Source organism: Lycium ferocissimum, unplaced genomic scaffold (genome assembly GCF_029784015.1).
Source record: "Lycium ferocissimum isolate CSIRO_LF1 unplaced genomic scaffold, AGI_CSIRO_Lferr_CH_V1 ctg4389, whole genome shotgun sequence".
Lineage (NCBI taxonomy): Eukaryota > Viridiplantae > Streptophyta > Magnoliopsida > Solanales > Solanaceae > Lycium > Lycium ferocissimum.
The window spans coordinates 577-22,680 of NW_026725654.1; the positions used below are offsets into that span (position 1 = coordinate 577).

The 22,104-nt window shown below is 32.5% G+C and overlaps 1 protein-coding gene across 2 annotated transcripts; it reads left to right on the top strand.

Annotated features, from left to right (window-relative positions):
• Positions 1–996: 996 nt before the first annotated feature.
• On the top strand, positions 997–4,371 carry LOC132044387 (uncharacterized). 2 transcript variants are annotated; one of them, XR_009412165.1, is made up of 6 exons: positions 997–1,667; positions 1,747–1,817; positions 1,900–1,990; positions 2,068–2,181; positions 3,513–3,612; positions 4,051–4,371. XR_009412165.1 is itself a non-coding variant. In XM_059434881.1 (5 exons), exons 1-4 carry the CDS (start codon positions 1,584–1,586, stop codon positions 2,176–2,178), a joined length of 357 nt encoding a protein of 118 aa, XP_059290864.1. In that variant the 5' UTR covers positions 997–1,583; the 3' UTR covers positions 2,179–2,181; positions 4,051–4,371. The 2 variants fall into 2 exon arrangements, 1 of the variants encoding a protein (XP_059290864.1); XM_059434881.1 differs by lacking the exon at positions 3,513–3,612.
• Positions 4,372–22,104: the final 17,733 nt, after the last annotated feature.

The following is a 22,104-nucleotide window of genomic DNA, read 5'->3' on the forward strand; positions in this document are numbered from 1 at the left end:
TGGCAATGCCCTAGGCCAGTAGCACTCGCTATTATCTAAAAAAAAAAAAAAGAGAGAGAAATAAACTTTATGAAGTTGGCCATTTGAGCAAGACATATGTTATGAGGGCCTCTAAATAATTATTGTGCATCTCTCACATCTCATAGCTTGGATAATGATGACAAACACCCTGTGGTCACATATGATAGCACTCTTTTGAGTCGCTATTAAAGGTTTGCTTGTCTACTAATTTGGAATACTGATTGAGATTTTCACCTAAATTAGGAGAAAACGTAACAAGTGGATGAGCCAAATTATTGGAGCTTGAGTTCTAAGAATTGGTACCAGAGAGTAGAGCCAGGTTAGGTGCTACGATCCAATATACACAAACGACTGTGGAATATCAAATAACAATAACTGAAAGCAAACTAAAAGATAGGATTTGATTAAAATAATTGAAAATAGTCTGAAGGAGTTTAACCAGAAAAATCTAGAACCCTAGATGAATGTCTCAAGCAACAATCGACTTATGAATTCGATCGCCTCCAAAGAAAGATAAAATAGATTTTGAGATAAAAAGAATAAAGAAGAAGATTACCCTCAAGAATCTCGATTCTTGAAAACGGGCAATCCGAAGTCAACTTGAAACCAAAAGGTCCAATTTTTTCTCAGTGTTCTAATCTTTCAATATGCCAAAACCTAATGAAACACGAGTCTAGGGTCTTATTTTATACTCCTCTTTTAAAATCCCATTCTGTGACTTGCGTGCAATTGTGCGTTTCTGTGGCCAATAATGCACAACTCAGGTAATGTTTCTGCCAATTGTGCATAATAATGTTTCTGCCAATTGTGCATACTTGTGTGCCCCCAGGTAAGTGATCTTTAGCCTTTTTGTGTCCTGTTCATCTGTTTCTTGCTCTATTTTCTCTCCCACATCTTCCATTGTGAATTCTTGAAGATCATGAAGCTCCCTACCGTGCACTCCTTGGACGTTCTTGGACTTGGAGCTAGTCCCGTGCACTCCTTGGACGTTCTTGGACTTGGAGCTAGTCAATGGTCTGCTAGTCAATTCGAGATTATCCACAATGTGCTCCGATTTGTCCGGACTATCCAGGATCGTATCATTGGGCATAGAGGAGTATAAGTACTCAGTAGCTGTAAGAGTCTGAACTAGAAGTCTCAATTCCACCTCACCTTGTGATCTTGGACTGCTAGGTTTGACAAGCATACTAAGAAGGTGACACAATGTGATGTGTGTATCCCTTGTGGAATAGGTTACTAGGTTTGGGTATATTGCCCGAAGTTTGGATGAATGATGCCAAATGAACTGTAGTTGGTCCTTTTTGAATTCAATTTTAATTCTAGAGCAGTAGTTTTTAATGGTTAAAAAGATTTGTGGGACAAGAATGAAGACTAAAGGTGGACATGCGGCTCATTCCTAAGATTTTACCCACATTAACCTTTCCGATTCAAGTCCTCTGGGTGAAATAACTGAGAACTATTGTCAGGCATAATTTATTCTTCAAAAGCACTCTACTTGGTGCCATCAAATATTTCTTTGCTCTTACAACTTTGGTACTTGATCACTATAGATTGCTAAAGTTATGATAAAGACTGGAAAGTTGTTGTCTGCAAGTCCTGTATCTGGGGTTGATGGTGAAGAAAAACAGCAAACCAGGACATTCAAGGTATTAAATGGTATTTGCATTAATTTTTTTTTCCAAGATGTCGTCGCATTTTATCCTAAAAGTATCTTTTTCGCTTCAGTTTGGGGATCTTCAGGTTGAATTGACCCCTGGAAAAGCCTACATTGGAGCTACCATTGCAATTATCTTTAGGTAATTGGTTTTTTGAGCTGCGAGCCTCTATATCTTTCATTCAAGGTTAAAAAACATTTCGTGTCTGCCATTGGGAATACAGTTTTCTTTCTTGGCAATTGAGTCAAGGGGTACAGAGCATACCAGAGAGCTCATTACAGTACGCAAATGACAATGCCTTGTTGCTTGCTAAGGTAACACGCTAGAAAACCACTCATTCAGTTAATATTTATTTCTGTTGGTATATATGAAAATAGTTTTTTTGTTGCAGTCCCTGCGAGGAACTCTGCTTGTGATGTCCTATGCATCGACTGTTTTATCTGCTTTTGCAACGGTGGGACTTATTTTACTTGGGGGACAACTCAAGTCGGAAGATAAGTGAGAAGTAAGTTAAAAAAAAAAAAAAAAAAAAAAAAAAAATTCCTCCTTTCTTCCCTCCTATTTATTTGTGTATTTCTCTCTTTATTTTCTTTACCCACAGGCTGGGCCCTTTTGGGGGAGGGGGAGGTACTTGGTTATATTATGAGGCTAATCACTAGAAGGTCTTCTGTGGCTGGATTATGACTATGAAACCTCAACGAACTCTAAGTAGTTGAAATTATTCTACTTCTGATACAATCTTTCTGCTGTTAGACAACTAAATCACTTTATTATCTAGGTTTTCTTTTGTTTCCTCGCAAAGTTAAGATTCCACAGATGCTCATGTATCTTCGATAGCAATAGTAGAAACTTAAGCCATTTATTAAGCTTTGATTTTCTCTGTGTAGTCTGTAGTAGAACATTTGCCCTGATTCAGACTAAGAGTGTACTAATTTTTCTGGAAACATTTTTTACTCATTAAAGATGAACCTTAGGTATGACGCTAACAGGAACTATGGTTCTCAAAAGGTTCCTTAATTTCTTAAAGAGACTGAAATGCTACTTCAGTGAGGGACAACTAGTTTTATCTGGTATAACTTAGCCTATAAACTTCCTAAAATAACAACATAAATGACCAAGTGCAGGACCAAAAGATCTGATTTGATAATGCCAATATTAAGTTTATGGAGATCATATCCTGTCGCCTTAAATACAATGTACAAGACATTGAGCGTAAAAAAGTTTACAACTTCTATAAAGTTATTATGGTTATTAAAAAAAAACTTTCAACTTCTGACACCTATTGTGCCTATTAAGTATACAAGCAGCGCTGTTAGACCTTTAAATTTGGGTCCCAATTCATAGAGCTACAAAAGTAAAAACAAATAAATCTTCTGAAATTTTATACTAATTAATGAGAAAACTAAGATATAACAAATCGCTCTGTAATTAACTCAATTTTATATTCAGCAAAATAAAAGGACTCAATAATTTTATCTAAATGCAATGCGATGTGACAAAAGCCTATCAACTGAAAATGTTTAACACCATCATCTATTAAAAAATCTTGAGTAAGAAGAAAAAAGAGACAGAATTATTATATAGTTAAATAGTGCTACAAAAGTCTGCAGTACAAAAGCCCAGGTATGTCAAGGAAAAGTGCGAGTAAGCTTATATGTATGAGGATGCTTCATTTTGTGCAGAGGATGTATCCGCTCCGCGTACAAGCTCTTGGAAATCCCAACTTATATCTTGTGCACCTATGAATTTAAAACATCTAAAACTTCAAACTATTCTTTGTCTATATTCCTGATACAGTGATAATCTCCTGAAATCCTCTTGTGTTATATATTTCAGGTTCTAAATTCTTGTCTAGCCTTAGTTGTAAAAGTAGAAACTCAAGAAGGTTGTAGCTGCATAGGCTGCAATTATCAGGCTAGAAGAATGTACCTTTCAGGTGAACCTTCTTCATGGTGCTGTCTCGTGGCATATTGATTTTTTTTTTGCATCTATCAAAAGAACTACTGTCCTGTGTACAATGCAATGAACTTATCTGATTGGTTTAGTTTTTCTTTGGTCCAATCTTGTGAGCGGTTTCTCCTGGAGCACTTTTGTTTTTAGAAGGAGAAAAAGTGAATATTAGTTGACAGAGCCAGAGACTGGCTGCTTGGGTTGTTCTTTCCTTTTACCATTCAGAGTGGCTTTATGGCTCTTATACTCAATGTGGAAGTGTTTCACATATCAATACGCATTTCACTTGCACTTCTTCAGTTAATAATGTTGTTTCAAATTTGTGTTGCCATTTCTTTAATCTCTAGGTCTTTCATCTCTTTTGCTTGTGATATCCTGTTCATTTCTGTGCTTTCCTTATGGACTTGTCATTTTTTTTTTCTAGGACATTCCGGTTGCTGATAGACTAAAATGTGGATCAACAACCTGTTGCTGGAATTCCAATGGTATCAGTAAACTCGGTTGGATAACTAAGCATCTTATTTTGAATGTGATGGCCTCCTTAAATTTGAGTATATCAAAGGTTCTTCGGTTGTAGCTTCAATGTTGCATCCTTGCTGACTGCAAAGCTTGTTGTAAATATTATTTTGGCTTCTTGGATTTTAAGGCTTTTAAAACATTCATACTTTTAGAATGTCTGAATCATTTTTAAATTTTTGCTTTAAGCCGCGTCTTCTGTCAGTCAATGTATCAATATTCCATGTGATCTTCTCGTGATTTGTCTTCCTTAAGAGGGATGTTTCCATATGCCATCGATGCTGCATCTCAATCTGAGATAATTTGGTTATTTGGGATTGTCTCTCTGGTAGCATAGAAACACATTTCATAATCGATAACATCAAGTTTGTTGTCACTTATCCTATACCATCACAAAAAAACATGCCCACTTTCCATGATTTAAGAATTGTTTCATCAAAGGTAAAGTGTGATCACGAATTACGTAATTTTAGAACTTTTGCCTCTTTCCATTTGAAGTACAGTTTGGTTACTAAACGACTTTCCATGATCATCTTAGCTGCTACCTCAAGTAGCTTCCTAGTCAAAAGTTACAGTAGTGGATATCAGCACCTTCTGATTCAGTGTGGTTGAATTAAGTTTACTCGACAGGACTAGAATTATCCGATGAATGGTGATTTAAGCCACATATAAGTTGCTCGAATTGTTAAGAACTTTTAATGCCTGAGGAGGATATGCTTGTTTAAAAACCACTTAAACTGAGCAATTATATCACTTGATCACGAGAACATTATAGATCATAGAATGCTGTTTTTGAACTAAGCAAAAAGTGGTGAATTTATTGTCTATGAAATAGAGGGTGCTAGGAAAAAGCTAAGAATGGATGAGGTATTGCAAGTAGAAATATGCATTACCCTAGTAATCAATTAATGCTAATATAAGAATAATTAGAACTTCGATTATCTGCAGTGCAGTAAAACTTTTCCATGTTATGGAAGTCTCACAATTATAATTTGTACTTCTATGCGTAACTTTGAGCTTTGATTCTGTGTTGAGCTTACCCAAGGTATTTATGCCAATTGAATTGCCTGTTATGGATTTCTTCCAACAAGCAATTGTGCACAAATCTTGTTTGAGTTGGCGATCCCATATCATATTCTTTGTTTTTCTTTTTCAAAATCTGTATGTGTTGATTACCTCATTTGTTGCAATCAGTGTTGTACCGAATCAATACATATTATTACAACTAAGACCTCACCTCATTTGTTGCGATCAGTGTTGTACCGAAGCGATCAGTGTTGTACCGAATCAATACATATTATTACAATTAAGTCCTCACCTCATTTGTTGCAATCAGTGTTGTACCGAATCAATACATATTATTACAACTAAGACCTCACTTCAGTCTCAAGCAAGTTGAGTCTGGCTATATGCCTATATGAATCTTATAGATCATGTTTCTTTAAATTCTATCTCAAGCCAACATTATACAAAGTAAAAATTAAAGGTTCTCTTTATTTTTAATTGATATAATTTTTTTTTTGATAGAGCTAAAAGACTACTATAAAGCATAGGATGTGCTTACCTATTATTGAAAGAAAAATAATAAGTTCGAGCCAAAATCTTCTTTTAAATATTGACCTAGAGATAGCATTCTCAGGCACATGATAGTACTTAGAGCTGTTTGAAGGATTGATATTTTTTTTTTTTAACTCATTTTATCTAATTTATATCTAATCTATTTTACTGGTTTGGCTAGGTGGGGTAGCCGAGTCATTGCCTTTTCTTTCGGATGGCAGATTGTGCAAAACCACTAAAGAAAAAAATGCACGAATAATCTTGAATTTAAATCTCCAAATTTTATTTTCCTAATGACAGAAGAAAATGCAACTTGATTATAACAATTCTCTGGTTCATTTTGTACGTATAAGAATGAGTTATTATTTGTGATCTGTGCTGTCGATATGATAATTGGTTGTTGAAATTTTCTATCATACTGTACAAGTTTAGATTACTGTTAGTGGAACAGTACTTGGCACTACTATCCTGGAAACTTCGAGATCTGCAATAGTTTTTGTCTCCTTTATTTTATCTTTTTGTAAAAGAGATCTATTGTTGTTAACCAGTGGAAAATGGACATTGCAGAAAGTTGATAACAAGTTGATCTTATAACAAGAAATTTGCACCACCCATCCCTAGGGAATTAAGATTTCACATCTCATGAAAAGCATAAGCATGATGTAATAGAGGTATGGTCCAACAGGATCTAAGTGGATGGTAATTTATGTTGTCAAAACAATAGAATTACTATGCATGAAAAAGCAAAATCAGCACCGATGTTAGTACCAAATTAATTAATTAATTAATGCAAGACACATGTTGCGCGTATTATAAACCTTGATCAGTTAACCATGATTAATTGATACTATTTGTCACTTTAATTTGTAACTTTTTAAGGTCAAATTATTTTGCTTATTGTAAATATCGCATGCGAGTAAATATTCGTGAGGTGGTATCTTATATTCATCTTCTTATATTCATCTTCTGTTTTTACTCTTTGATCTTTAGCAACCAAGCAGAGCACCCAAGTGAAAAATGTTTTTTAAAATATTTTCTTAATTATCTTTTGCCATTTTACGTATGTCCTTTGATGTACAGACAATGTCTGCTGATTCAAAAGTGCTGGTTCAACTACTCTATTCTTTTATTATATTGTATTTTAAGTGCTTACATCAGCTCTTTGGACTTGAAAATTTGCCAGTATCTACTTGTGATGTATGTTTTACTTGATGAGATTTGTTCATACAATTAATCTTGTTGTGACTTAGAGAGACAGAGACCTTGTTTATGTCATAATCTTCTTGGTTTTTGTTACTTTTTTAAGAGCTCTGACTCTCTTAACGTCACCATCATCACCTTCTAAACTACTATTTTAAAACAAATGAATCTATAAACTAAATTTTAGATACCAAATGACTACTTGTTCGTTGAGGGGCCATGTGCCCTTTGCTTGTTTTGGACCTTTTGATTCAATAAATAACTGCAGGTCATTATAAGCACTATGCATGTATTCTTATCACCACTATTTTTTTTATCGGTTTTACCTTGTTTGTCATAGTTTAGCTTGAGAGAAAGTTAATAAAAACGAAAGATTTTCAAAATTTATAATTTCAATATGACATAACATTTGTGTGGTATAAAACATTCGACGCTTTTGACTTTAAATATGTCATAATATTTGTGTAACCACATAAGTTTTTCATTAAAGAAACATATGAATGTCATTTTTTTCAAAACAGGCTAATAATAAAATAGTGTAAATAAAATGCAATGGAGGGAGTGCTTGTTAATCTGAATTGGGGTTTTTGTTTCTTCCCTATTAAACATAACAAATTCCATTAAGTAAGAAAAACATAACAAATTCCAAGGGCAGATTTATTCATGCAGAGATATTACATCATTCTGACCTGCATTTTTCTTCACGAAGGGTCATGTACCTTTTCATGATTAATTTTGGTATAATTTAATATTAATTTGTGTATTATTTTATATTTATCTATAACATGAAATAACAATACATGAATTAAGCATCAAAATATAAAATTACTCTTTTTCTTTTCCTGAAACCTATTATGAATGACAACATCTTTTTCAACTTTATAACCCATATATTACTGTCAATTCATGTATTACAATCACTGTGTAACTTATTTTTTGACCAAACTACCCCTAAGACTAAATAAGTTGATTGGGACAGGGTATTGAAGAGGATCATGGATGGATGGAGGAGATTTAAAGTATGGAATAGGCCTACTTTATTAGCCATTCCTAACTCTCCATTGAAATTGCTCTGAACCATCACTTTCTCTATTCCATTTTTATACACCTCTTTTGAACTTGAATTTGTACCACATGAAAATTGTATGGCCTTATTGAGCATTTGGAATCAATCATATATACCCTTAGGCCTTATCATTCGAAATAAAGCTTATCATGATATGTTGTTCCATTAAAGATTTCTACCATTGTTTGTACTAGGGGTGTACAAAATAAACCGATAAACCGCACTAAACCGATAAACCGAGTCAAACAGAGAAAAAAACCTGACTAGTGGTTTGGTTTGACTTGGTTTGGTGTTAGAAAAAAAAACCCGACCATAATTGGTTTGGTTTGGTTTAACTAAAAAAAAAGTCAAATCGAACTAAACCAACCCGACATTACATGTATTCAAATTTTAAAATATTTTATACATAAAAATATTTATTTGTAATGTAATTTATAAATATTTCTTAAATTTTTTCGTAGTTCTTTAACTATTATCATATTATTCAAGTTTAACTTGAATTTTGAATGTCAATAAGTTTTATATCCTATGGATGTTAGTAATTCAAATAAAGTCCAAACCAAAACTAACTCAACACTAATGCTAACAAAAGAAATTCAATTTACCACTAGGAATGATAATAATGTTGGATATTTATTCTTCAGTTTTGCATAATTTATTTAGAGTGAAAAAACATAACTTAAGTTTTATTTCTTTGTCATGTAATTAATACTTATTAGCCGTACTTATTTTAGCCTGACTTAGTATTTTTAGATTATGGTCATTTTCTTTATGGCTTGTTAATTAGGAATATTTATTTTGACCGAATTTATTAGCTTTTGTTGAATATTTTAATACAATGTCATCACTCTTCTCACATTTTGTGTTATTTTCTTAAAAACACCTTAATTATATGTTGTATCTTACTAGAACTAAAGAAATATTTGAAGTAAAAGTTATATGTTTTGTATCAAGACTATTCCGAAAAAAAACTCGAGAAAATCGAATAACCCGAGGTTGAAAAACTCGAATTTTATTGGTTTGATTTGGTTTGGTGTATAAATTTAAAAACCCAATGCAACTGGTTCGGTTTGGCGTTTAAAAAATTCGAACCAACCCGATGCATGTACACCCCTAATTTGTACCCTGCAGGCACTCATGTTACTCCTATTAATATTTCTATTATACTGTATAAACAAAACAAAAAAGGTACAGTAGTAGTTGACATGTTTATGTATTGAAATCCAGTTGTGTTTGTCCACTTGCTTTTTTTTTTTTAAAACGCAAAAGGGCCAAATATATCCTTGTATTATTGGAAAAGGGTCAAATATGTCCCTCGTTATACTTTGGGTCCAAATATACCCCTGCCGTTATACTATTAGATTAAATATATGCCTCTTCTAATAAAGTTGTCCAAGGTGGATATCGTCACATGTAGTTGACATTTGATGAGGTGGATCTTCACATGCGCATCTTGCCCCCCCCCTAATCCATCTTACCCCTCCCCTCTATTTATTCTTCCACCACTAAAATTTCCTTCCCCTACCACCGTTACCACCACCGAATGAAATGTATTGTTGTTAGCAGCAGCAAACTCAACTCCTGTACAAATTATGAGGTTACAGAGGTGATTCTCTCATTTTAATCTTTCCACTATTTAGCAACCATTTAGTAAACTTGCTCATTTACTTTTAAAGCAAATAGCAACTGATGAAGATGAATACAAGAAAGAAACCAATAGACTTATTTCATTTTTTCTATTTTTTAAATCTAATGCGAGTGCAAAGAGGAGAGAGACGGTTGTGATTAGAGAAGAACTAAGAAGAGAAAGAACAAACCTGTTTACGGAACATGGGAGAGTCCTCCAGTTTTAACGAAAGTACGTTTGCAACACTGGTTTATCTTTTCTACTCTAATTCTCAATTAACCTATCACCAATCGTAAAATAGAAAAAGTTCGATCATGTCCGATTTAAGCTTCTATGAATGCCATAAAACCTCACGAATATCATAGTCATGGTGGTGTGATGATGGCGGAGAGGAAGGAATTTTTAGTGGTGGAAGAATAAATAAAAGGGAGGGTAAAATGGCTTAGAGTCTGAGTGAGATGGCACGCGCATCCACCTCATCAAACGTCGGATCCACACATAGTGACGGATTCCACCTCGGGCTCAACAACTATAACGGAGGAGGGATATATTCGATCCAATAGTATAATGACAGGGGTATGTATGTCCCTTTTCCAATAGTACAGGGGGTATATTTGGCCCGTTTCCCTTTTTTAAAAGGCCACCTTGTTTGAAACTTCAAACTGAGTACCTATCAAGGCCACCATTTGATTTTTGAAGTTCATTAAATTCTTAAGACTATATTTAATATATAAGAAGTTATATGCTATTGCATCATTTGATATATTTGTTCTAATTTCCTCTCAAGGTCTCAATTCAATCATTAAAACAGAATATGCCAGAACCTACAGCTTCTCCCTTAAACTGAAGTTAACACACTTACACCACTTTTGAGTCATCATCCCAAGGGATATATATAGAGTTGCTAATTACTCCCTCCGTCTCATATTACTTGTCCACTTTTCTTTTTTAAAAATCAAACTATATAAATTTTGACCGACATTTTGAGATATATCTTTTCATCGTATCAATATGAGAAAAATTGCAACCTGTAGTATTTTTCGTGCAGTTTTTGAATATGTAAATTATAATTTGAAAATATTGAATTAATCTGATCAAATTTAGCTCCGAAGATTAGTCAAGTTGACTCTTGAAAAGTGAAACAGGACAACTAATATGGGACAGAGGGAGTAGGATCAGCCTACTGATTACTCCCTCCGTCCCAAAAAGATTGTCTTACTTTCCTTATTAGTTTGTCTCAAAAAGATTGACACATTTTTATATTTAGAAATAATTTAACTTTTTGAGATGATTTACAGTCACACAAATATCTAAGGCTTGTTTTGGACCACACATTTCAAAAGTCTTCATTTATTTCTTAAACTCCGTATCAAGTCAAACTAAGACAATCTTTCTGGAATGGAGAGAATATCTTTTTTTTCCTTTCCCTCCAAATAAATGCTAACACACAAGCTTGGAACTACCTTTGATGAAGGGTTCAATTGGATCCCTTCAGTCTGAAAATTACTATACAAAATGGGTAAAAATGTATATTTTTTGTAGGCTGAAGTCATCGACAGACTCTCGAATTTGTCCGTAAAATTCATTTAGACCCCTCAACTGAGACTCCCACCATTTAAACCCCTCACAAATGTGTACCAATTTAATACAAGATAATAACCCATCGAAAAAATAAAGGGCGTGTAACTCACACGTGGATGATTTGGGAGAAGGACAAATGGAACAATGACATCTAGGCCCAAAATAATTAATAAATTTTGAATTAACAAAAAGAAAACTAATATAAAACTTATTTAACTACTAAGAAAATTATTTCATAAAAAAGAAGAAGTAAAATCCTATTTTCTTACACCCCACCCCCATCCCCACCCTTTCTTCTTCCCCATCCCACCGGCCAGTGATGGCTGCCGCCGGTCCGACGTCAACTCCATCCCACCCAACCCCTCTTTCTCAAATCCACTCCTCCCATTTCTCATTTCTTTATCACCCCTTCTATAACCCATCAACAATGTCATACCTCTTCCACCCCAATCACTCCCCTTTTTACCGCTATAGTTGAAGAAATGGGTCAAACCAAACAACCTAGTTACTCTCAACCCGACAGTTTCACCATGATAATCCAAACTAAACAACTTGGTTACTCCCTTTCTTCTTCCCCGAGCATGAAAAGGAAAAAAGAAAAAATTCAATTTTTATCCAAAGATTTCAACCCAAAATTGTACGTGCCTTTTCTCTTCGCCGGAGAAGAAAGGGGTCTAAATGAATTTCACTAGCACAAGTTCATGGTCTGTCAATGACTTCTGCCTTTTTTTTTAAAAGGCAGTTTGAGATTCGCCTCGAGACTCGCCTCAGGGTGGGGCACTGGCAAAAAGCCCTGGGGCTCATGTGCGGGGCTTAGTTCCTGTGAGGCTTACGCCCTAAGTGCTCAACTGTGCTCCCTAAACATGCCTAATGCTCAACACTCGGAGCTCGCCTAATAATTTTTACATCAATTATATGTTAAATTCCTTAATTAAAATCGTTGACCCTCATAATTCTTTAACAAATGAATGATACTTAATAGTTTTTCATCTATAGAAATAAGAAGATTGGGTGTAATTCAAATAATAAGTCATAGCATTGCATATTTACTATTTGATAACATCGTGAGGGTGAGTATCATTTAATATTTTTTTTAAAAAAAATACATAGCCGAATTGTACATTTTTACTTGTCATTGGTCTTTTGTCCTATATATCAAAACTATCATATCTTATTATTTCGCTATTTGAAAGTAATTTTAGTTTTATTCATGAAGGAGTTACGTTTTAATTATAATACTGATAAAGTTTATTGATTAATTGCTTATAGGGAGATAAAGTGAATAGTATGATAGCAATATTGTTTTAAGAAATTGTGATTTTTTTCATTGTCTGAAAATTAAGATGTTAGAGTTGATTTGCATTTCATTATAGCTTTTATTTCATTGTATTGTTTATACTTGTAAAATTATGTTATGTATAATTACAAGTTGTAAGTGACGTCTAATGAATTGCTTTGATTTTATATATATATATAGTTTTCTTTTATTTTTTTAGTGTAATTTTACCTATTTAAAAATATTTATTGTAATTATATTATTTTATGAAATATTAAAAAATAAATACCCATGAGGCTTACGCCTTGTCGAGGCATATGCAAAATGCCCCGCTTTACGCCCCCGCCTTTTAAAACACTGATGTCATATGAATGTTTTCATACGTTTTAAAATTTCGTTACTCAATTTTCTGTGCCCGCACTAAATGGACAAAATATATTAAAGGTGCGACTTTTTGTTAGAGATCGGTAAAAGGTAGGTTAAGGAAACAACATGAAGATTGCAACCTTTTTTTTTTTTTTTTTTTTTCTTCTTATGTGGTAGTATTTGGACAAAACGTACTGTGGAAATATCTCTAAGCACAGAAATCTCCTTTTGGATACAGTATAATGTTGTGCCATTTCTTCTTTTGTCTAATAAGAAAATAGGTGCTGTTAGTATCTTATTATCCTATTTAAAGGAAGAAACAGCTACTAGTCCAGATGGTGCTAATAAATTTTTTAATACTGCCTGGTAAGGAAAATATTGACGAGGTATAACCAAGAGGAATTTTATTTTGTTAGTCACATAACTAGGGGTGTCAATGGTTTTCAAAAAACTGACGTAACCGACCGAACCATACCGTATCGAACCGATTTTAGGTTTCCTTTAATAAAGCTGACGGTTTTTATAAAAATTTATAACCGTACCGAATAATTGGGTTGGTTTTAAATTTTATAAAAATAAACCGAAAAAATACCGAACCGTACCGAATACATTTATATGTGTAAAATATATTCTATAAATTAGATTTAAATGTAATAAATATTAAAACTTTCGTCTTGAGTTCGGGATGATGAAATAATTAACATCTAAAGTTCCAACTTTAAAACATATTATACTACTTCTATTGAACTTAAATTAGTTCTAGCGTCTCGAATAGTAACTAGCTACTCTTATTGGATACTAATTAATCTTAGTAGTCTCAGTTCTTGAGTCTCATCTTGATTGATTTTTTCCCCCTCGTGCGATATAAATTATACTTTTTGTCTTTCCTTAACATTGTTTTACACTACCGTAAAATAGTGAGATCAATCTTTATTCTTGTTGTCTTTCATGTTTTCTTGATTCATCACCTTTTAAACAGTAAAAATGTCTAGAACTTTAGCCAAAGTCCTTTTGAAGTATGCATGATATCGGGTCTTTAACTTTTACTAGCGACTATGACATGATGTTGCTTTGTTTTAAAAAAAAAAACTGAAAATTAATCGAACCGTATCGATACCGAAGACAAACCGAGATGATGGGACGGTGTTGAAAAGTCTAATTTTGGTTCTACAAAGTGAAATAACTGAAAAATTGGTATGGTATAAATTTTATAAAATAACCGCCCAAACCGTATCATTGACACCCTACACATAACCAACACTACTTGGGTGAGGTTACTTTAATTACTACTTGACAAGTGAACACTTGCTTGTTTTAAACATAAACAAGAAAGACAGTGTTAAAGTCCACATTTTCCCTTATTGATTAAATTGCCTAGCTAGAACCCAAAAAAAAAAAAAGAATTTAAAATATCTCCAAAATCTGCAAATAGGGAATGATAACAAAATTGGCATTACGGAAATTTTTAATTGCATTGTTCAAACCTTTGCTTATGTAATATAGTATTTTGATCAAATATTCAATTGTAAATATTAAAAAGCACTGTACAATTAAATCTATTTATATGTTTATACACAATTGCAACTGATTCATGATCATGTGTCTTTAAATATACCTCTATTCAATTCTTTATCTTTAGAAAAAAAAAGTAGAAGACCAATAGCATTTAAGACCAATTTTTGGGATTTTAACACTTATTATTCAGAGAAGTTCATTCCTCCATTAGAATAATAGAAATTGATTATTCCATATTATAAAATAAAAAATATAATACAAAATTATCAATATATATTATTACCATTCTCTAATCGTCGATTTTGAAGATATTTTAAGTTTTTTTTTTCTTTCTAGCTAAGCATTTTAATTAAGGGAAAAATTAACATTACCTTTCTTGTTTATGCTTAAAACAAGTAAGTGTCCACTTGTCAAGTAGTAAAGAGCCTTACATTAGTAGTATTGGTTATAGGACTCACATAATAAAATTTCTCGTATAACCAAAATAGGTAATTTTTATATATATATATATATATATATATATGACATATACTCAAACTTGGTCCCACTGACATGACAAAATATTGGATTTTTGTTTTAGGTCAAATGAAAAATTGTATTCAACCATGAGCCCGTTTGGATTGGCTTATAAGTTGCTTATAAGCTGTTTTCAGCTTTTTTGAATGTTTGGTAGTCAAACTTAAAGTCATTTTGTCTTAAAATAAGCTCAAAAAAATAATTAGGCCCATTTGACTTAGGCTTTATCTAAAGAAATTATAAAAAAAATTATAAGCCAAAAAAAAAAAAATAAGTTACCCCAACTTATTTTTTTTTTTAATGTTCTATAACAGCCTTATGCGCATAAGCCCATCCAAACAGGCTCCATGTATAACAAATATGTACAAGTCTAGTTCTTTGGGACTCTCGAACTAGATCCTCAGCATCTATCTCCATATAAGTAGTATCTATCAAACTTAACAAACTTTAGCCTGCTCTAACAAACCTACTTGTAGTTGGCAGGCTAGTCCAAAACATTAACAAGAAAGGGTGCTACCATTTGGCACAACCCAAAATGGCACAAATTGGCAAAACCTTGTTAAAAAATCTTAATTACCCTTAATGAAGATTTGGCTCCAATAAGTGGTATTTCCCTCCAAATTTTTTCCTTCAAGACAAAGCAATTATTACACATAGCATGCTTAAGCTTTTCATTCTTCCAATACCTAGAACCCATAAATTTATCCCTCTCTAATATTTTTATATAATTTATACATGCATAGCATGGACCTAGAAAGCTTTTTTGGTAGGCTTCTTAGCTGACATTTGTTTTTGTTTGTTGTTTTAAGACTCTTTTGTTTTACGTTTCTTTTTGTTTGGTTTCCTAATAAAATATCCACCAAGTCTACTTAGTAGTTTGTTTAAAAAAAATAAAAAATAATTTATACATACACCTAAAGTTAACTCGGTGTTGACTAATTGTTACATTCACTATTTTTTTAATTTTCTTAAATTAATTTAATTAAATCAGCACTTACATAATATTTATTCGATCTAATGCTTAACAAATTGAGATAATTCAATGTTTTAATTAAAGCCAATCACCATGTCAACTACTTGTTACATTCATTATTTTTTAAAAAAAAAAAGTTGATTGAATTAAATTAAAAGCCGATAATTGTTTCTCAATCATATCTAATACTTAGCTAATTTGAGATAATTTAATATTTTAATTAGAGTCAACCATAGTGTTGACTGCTTCTTACATCCTTTTTAAAAAAATAATGATGGAATTAAATTAAAACTTGCTAATTGGTACCCAAATTTATCTAACTCTTAGAAAAACTAAGATAATTCAACATTTCAATTAAAGTCAATCATAGTGTTTGACTACTTGTTATATCCACTTATTTAAAAAAAAAATGATTGAATTGAGTCAACACTTGGGAAAACTTTTACTCACTAATGGTTGATGCTTAGCTAAATTGAGATAATTCAACTTCAATCAAAGTCAAACCATAGTGTTGACTACTTGTTACATCTCTTTGTATTGTTTTAGTTTTATCGAATGTCTACGAAGAGACACCACTTGTTACATCGTCTATTTCCTTTTAAAAAAAATTGAATTAAATCAAAACTCGTTAATTGTTATTCAATCCTATTTAATGATTAACTAAACTGAGATAATTTAATATTGCAATTAAAGTCAACCATAGTGTTGACTACTTGTTACATCCATATTTAAAAAAAATAATTGACTTAAATCAAAACTTGTTAATTGTTACTCAATCATATCTAATACTTTCTTAAATTGAGATAATTAAATATTTCAATCAGAGTCAACCATTATCATAGTGTTAACTCTCGTAACATCCACTATTTTTGTTTAAATTGAATGAATTACATATGAACTTGCTAATTGTCACTCAATTCTATTTAATAATTAACTAATTGAGATAATTCATATTTCAATTAAAGTCAACTATAGTATTTACTACTTGTTACATCTACCTTTTTTTTTTTTTTTTAATTGATTGAATTAAATCAAAAGTTGCTAATTGTTACTCAATCCTATACTTAGCTAAATTGAAGCAATTCAATGTTTCAATTAAAGTCAACCATAGTGTTGACTACTTATTATATCCACTATTTTATTGATTGAATTAGATCTAAACTTACTAATTACTACTCAATTCTATTGAATACTTAGTTAAATTGAGATAGTTTTTATGTTTTAATTAAAGTTAATCATAGTATTGACTACTTGTTACATTCATTATTTTTGTTTAGAGTAATTAAATTAAATCAAAACTTGTCAATTGTTACTCAATTTTATTTAATACTTGACTAATTGAGATAATTCAATTTTTCAATTAAAGTCAACCATATATTGACTACTTGTTGAGTCTACTTTTTTATTAAAAAAAAATTGATTGAATTAAATCAAGAGTTGCTAATTGTTACTCAATCCTATATAATGCTTAGCTAAATTGAAGGAATTTAATGTTTCAATTAAAATCAACCATAGTGTTGACTACTTGTTACATCTACATTTTATTATTTAAATTGATTGAATTAGATCTAAACTTGGTCATTGTTACTCAATTCTATTTTATACTTATCCAATTGAGATAATTCAATGTTCCAATTAAAGTCAACTATAATATTGACTCTTTGTTACATCTACTTTTATAAAAAAAATTGATTGAATTAAATCAGAAGTTGCAAGTTGTTATTCAATCCTATATAATACTTAACTAAATTGAAGGAATTTAATGTTTCAATGAAAGTCAACCATAGTGTTGACTACTTGTTACATCCTTTGTTTTTGTTTAAATTGATTGAATTAGATCTAAACTTGCTAATTACTACTCAATTCTATTTAATACTTAACTAATTGAGATAATTCTATGTTTCAATTAAACTCAACCATAGTATTGACTACTTGCTACATCTACTTTTTAAAAAAATGATTGAATAAAATCAAAAGTTGCTAATTGTTATTCAATCCTCTATAATACTTAACTAAATTGAAGCAATTCAATATTTCAATTAAAGTTAATCGTAATATTGACTACTTGTTACATCCACTATTTTATTGATTGAATTAGATATAAACTTACTAATTGCTACTCAATTCTATCTAATACTCAGCTAAATTGAGATAATTCATTGTTTCAATTAAAGTCAACCGTAGTGTTGACTGCTTGTTACATCCACTCTTTTTAAAAATAAAATAAAATAATTGATTGAATTAAATCTAAATTTTGTCATTGTTACTTTTTTCCATTTAATACTTATATAATTGAGATAATTCAATATTTCAGTTAAAGTCAACCATAGTATTGACTACTAATTACATATACTTTTTTCTTTTAAAATTGATAGAATTAAATCAAAAGCTGCTAATTGTTACTCAATCTTATATAATACTTAGGTGAATTGAAGCAATTCAATGTTTTAATCAAAGTCAATCATAGTGTTGAGTACTTATTACATCCACTGTTTTATTAATTAAATTAGATCTACATTTACTAATTGCTACTTAATTCTATCTAATACTTAGCTAAGTTGAGATAATTTAATGTTTCAATTAAAGTCAACCATAGTGTTGACAAACTCTTACATCCATTTTTTTTTTAAATTGATGAAATTGAATCAATAGTTATCAAATTGTTTTACGTAATCTTATATAATAGTACTTAGCTAAATTGAATCAATCCTATATTTCAATTAAAGCCAACCATAGTGTTGAACACTTGTTACATCCACCATTTTTTTTAAAGTTATTGAATTAAATCAAAACTTGCTAATTATTACTCAATTATATCTAATCTTAGCTAAATTGCGATAATTTAATGTTTTAGTTAAAGTCAACTAGCTGTGGCAGCAATGGCTACGCCCTCAAGCCTCCGTGTAGGGAGAGAAGAGAACGTTAGGTTTCAGATTAGATTATGTTCTAGTTGATTCATTTTTTCATCCCAACCATAGTGTTGACTACTTGTTACATACATGTTTTTTTTAAATTGACTAAATTAAATCAACACTTAGCAATTTTTTTTTACTCAATCCTAATCTAATCTTAGTTAATTTGCACTAATTCAATTTTGAATCGACCCATAAAACAAAACAGGCAAAACATCAATTTCCAAAAAAAAAAAAAAAAAAAAAAAAAAAAAAAAAAGAAAAGAAAAGAATTTTAATCAAAATAAAAGAAAACAAAAACGAAATCTATACTCTTCTGTTATATCGAAAACTATTAGTCTTATTAGCCGGTACAAAGTTAGTGAGAACCATCTGATCACCACCACGATTATTATAAGAAGGAAGAAAAAATTCCTTAGCCATTAGATTGAGCTTGAATTTTTTCAACATGTCAACAATATGTTGCATATGATAATTATTTGATTTATCCAATGAAGATATTTTCGGAGTTGTATTTTTTTTTAAAAAAGGCATGCAAATATGTACTTTTTATCGGAATCTGCTTCATTAAACTTAATGAAGTGTAGTAGTGCAGAAAGTACGTACAAATTTAAATTGAGTACATGTTCATTGATAATTTTTCAAACCTTCAAAAAGAAAAAGAGAAGTCTCACTAGTATTGTTTATGGATTTGGAATAGGTGTATTGCACGTTTTTTCTTGTTGAATGTTATTGGGAAGAAAAAAGTAATTATGGTCTTGAAGAAAGCGAGAGTAAAATTTAAATTATTTTGGCTTTTTCCTCTAACTTTTCAGGAAGGGTATCAATGGAATAGAAAAAAGAGGAATTTACTGGTACGCCCTCAAAGGCCATGCGAAATTACATTAATACCCCTAAAAAGGTGGAGTTGTACCAAGTTGTGCCATTTGTGGTTGTGCCAAATATATTTATCCAACAAGGAAACCTAGTCTCTCTAACAGCCTGTGCCATTTACAATTCCTTTGCCCAACTATATGTAACTGTACAACTATATCTCTACTTCTGTCAGTGCAACTTCTACTCACATTCTGAAATCTGCATTGGTTTCTTTCCATCCACATGTTATAGATAGTAGTTGCAAAGAGAAAACTCAAGACTCCACTTCTTGGTCGATTTAACCTAGTCCATGCCCATTCATCTTCCCAACTTTGTACTTGTCTTTGGAATCTCATTCAGGTTAGTAGGAACTGCCACATCTGTCTGAAATAACTACGATAAAAAAGAAGAAGATGAGAGTGTGATTCTACAGCTAGTGTATTGCATAACACACACCTTTGGTTCGCTTGTGTTCCCCATTTGCTAAGTCTGTCAACTGTAGAGAGGCTAACCTGGAGCGCCAACCACATAATGAATTGGTGTCTTTGAATCAACCCTTTCATCATGCTAATGTCCTTCCAGGGCACTTTTGGGAACTGGGAAAAAGAAGAAGAGATAGGTCTTCTTTATTATCTATCTAGAGTTGAAGGAGAAGGCATTTAAGTTGTCCAGGGGATCCAACTAATCTTCCTGCATCTAGTATCTTTCTCACTAGCTACCCAACTTGCCTACTTAGGACTTTGAAGTATAGCCAGGTCTCTCCTTCCAAAGAAGCTTGCAGAGTGCATCTTTATTCCGTATAACCTAATCCAGAACATTAAGGCCACCGGTGGACTTTGGTTGACATATCTTGCCCAAGGCCACCGAGGCCTTCCTTGAGTATTCATTACTGCCAATCCAAAGGGAATTCCTTGAGACATGTAACTAGCTTTAGGATCTTCTTTGGAAATAAGAAGATTTGAGCCAGTAGGTTTGCATTTCAAAGAACACACTTGTGATGAGTTGCAATCTTCCACTATAAGCTAGTAGTTTAGATGTCCAACACCTAACTATAGCTATGATCTTATCTACCAAAGGAATACACTAGCTAATAGTCGGTTTCTTGGAGGAGAGGGACACTCCCAGATACTTAAACGGCATAATACCCACAGTAGAGTGCATTTCCGCCGTCAATTGCTGTTGAAATTCCTGTGACACACCTACTGTATATAAGGATCTTTTCTCTATGTTGGATTTGAGACCTGGTATAGTAGAGAAGTATTCAAAACAATCAAGCATCATCTGTATGGAAATCATCTCAGCCGTACAACACAATCCTAGTTTCTCACACTTCGGATGGAAGTTAAAGTCAGGATTCTACCTTAGCATCTTCAAAGATCTATTCAGATACTTCATTATAAGCATAAAGAAGTAAGGGGGCATGTGATCTCTGTAACGACCCGCTTGGTTGTTATAGTCTTTGCGACACTTTTGACCCGAGGGGACCGTTGACATGCTTCTCGAGCTGTTCGAAGTTGACTTTGGCGACTTTTTGAGAAAACTTAGCTTTAAGCGAAAAAGAGTTGACTCAAAGTTGACTTTTGAGTAAACAGACATTTTTCAGAAATCCGTCGATTCCGAGAGGTCTGGATGGTCATTTAGAACTTATGTGCATATCTGGTTTGGTTCCCAATGCACTCGGGTGCATTTTGAAACTTGGATTGGGAAGTTGGAATTGAGGTATCGGGGTTGACTCGGTCAACGAGACCTTCGTTGGGGATTCTGAGGCCACGAGTGCGTTCGTAGTATGTTTTTATATGTGTCTGTCTATGTGGTTTGCGAGCAGATGGCCTCGGGTATTAGTTGGGATTTCGAATTGAAATTGTGATTATTTTTGGGAAAATCTAGTGCTGGTGTCCGCTTGGGCGGCATCCTTACAGCCTCAGCGGTACCACCATAGCGGTGGAATGGGCCACCACAGCGGCCAAGTGCTTTGAGGGCCGACTATCATGGCGGTGTGAGTGACCTCCGAGGAGTGCTTTGAGGGCCGACCGTCATGGCGGTCTGAGTGACCGTCGAGGCGGGACCGTTGTAGCAGTCCCGCTGCCGCCGAAATGGTATCGGGCCTGGTTATTTTATTAATTATGTATTAGAAGCCCTTAGTCCCTCATTTATTACTATTCCAAAATCGAGAAAGCTATTGGGAGCAATTCTTGGGTATTCTTGGAGGAAATTCTTCTAATCCCTTTACTATTCCATTGTCCATAATCACCTTAGAATCCATTTATCTTGATAGCTCATTAAGTGATTGAAGATTAAAAGTGGGTTTAATGAGTATTTCCTTCTAGGCTTCTAAATCATGATTTGTTGGTTGGATTAGCTTCTTTAAGCATTGAATTGATGATTAGAATCCTTTATCTCAAAACTTCTTCCTAATTAATGGCTAATTCATGGAATTAAAAGTTAGAGTTTATATCCAAATTTGGGGGTTTTGCCTAGAATCTGAAATTGAGTGAATTGTTGATTATTCTAGCTTGCT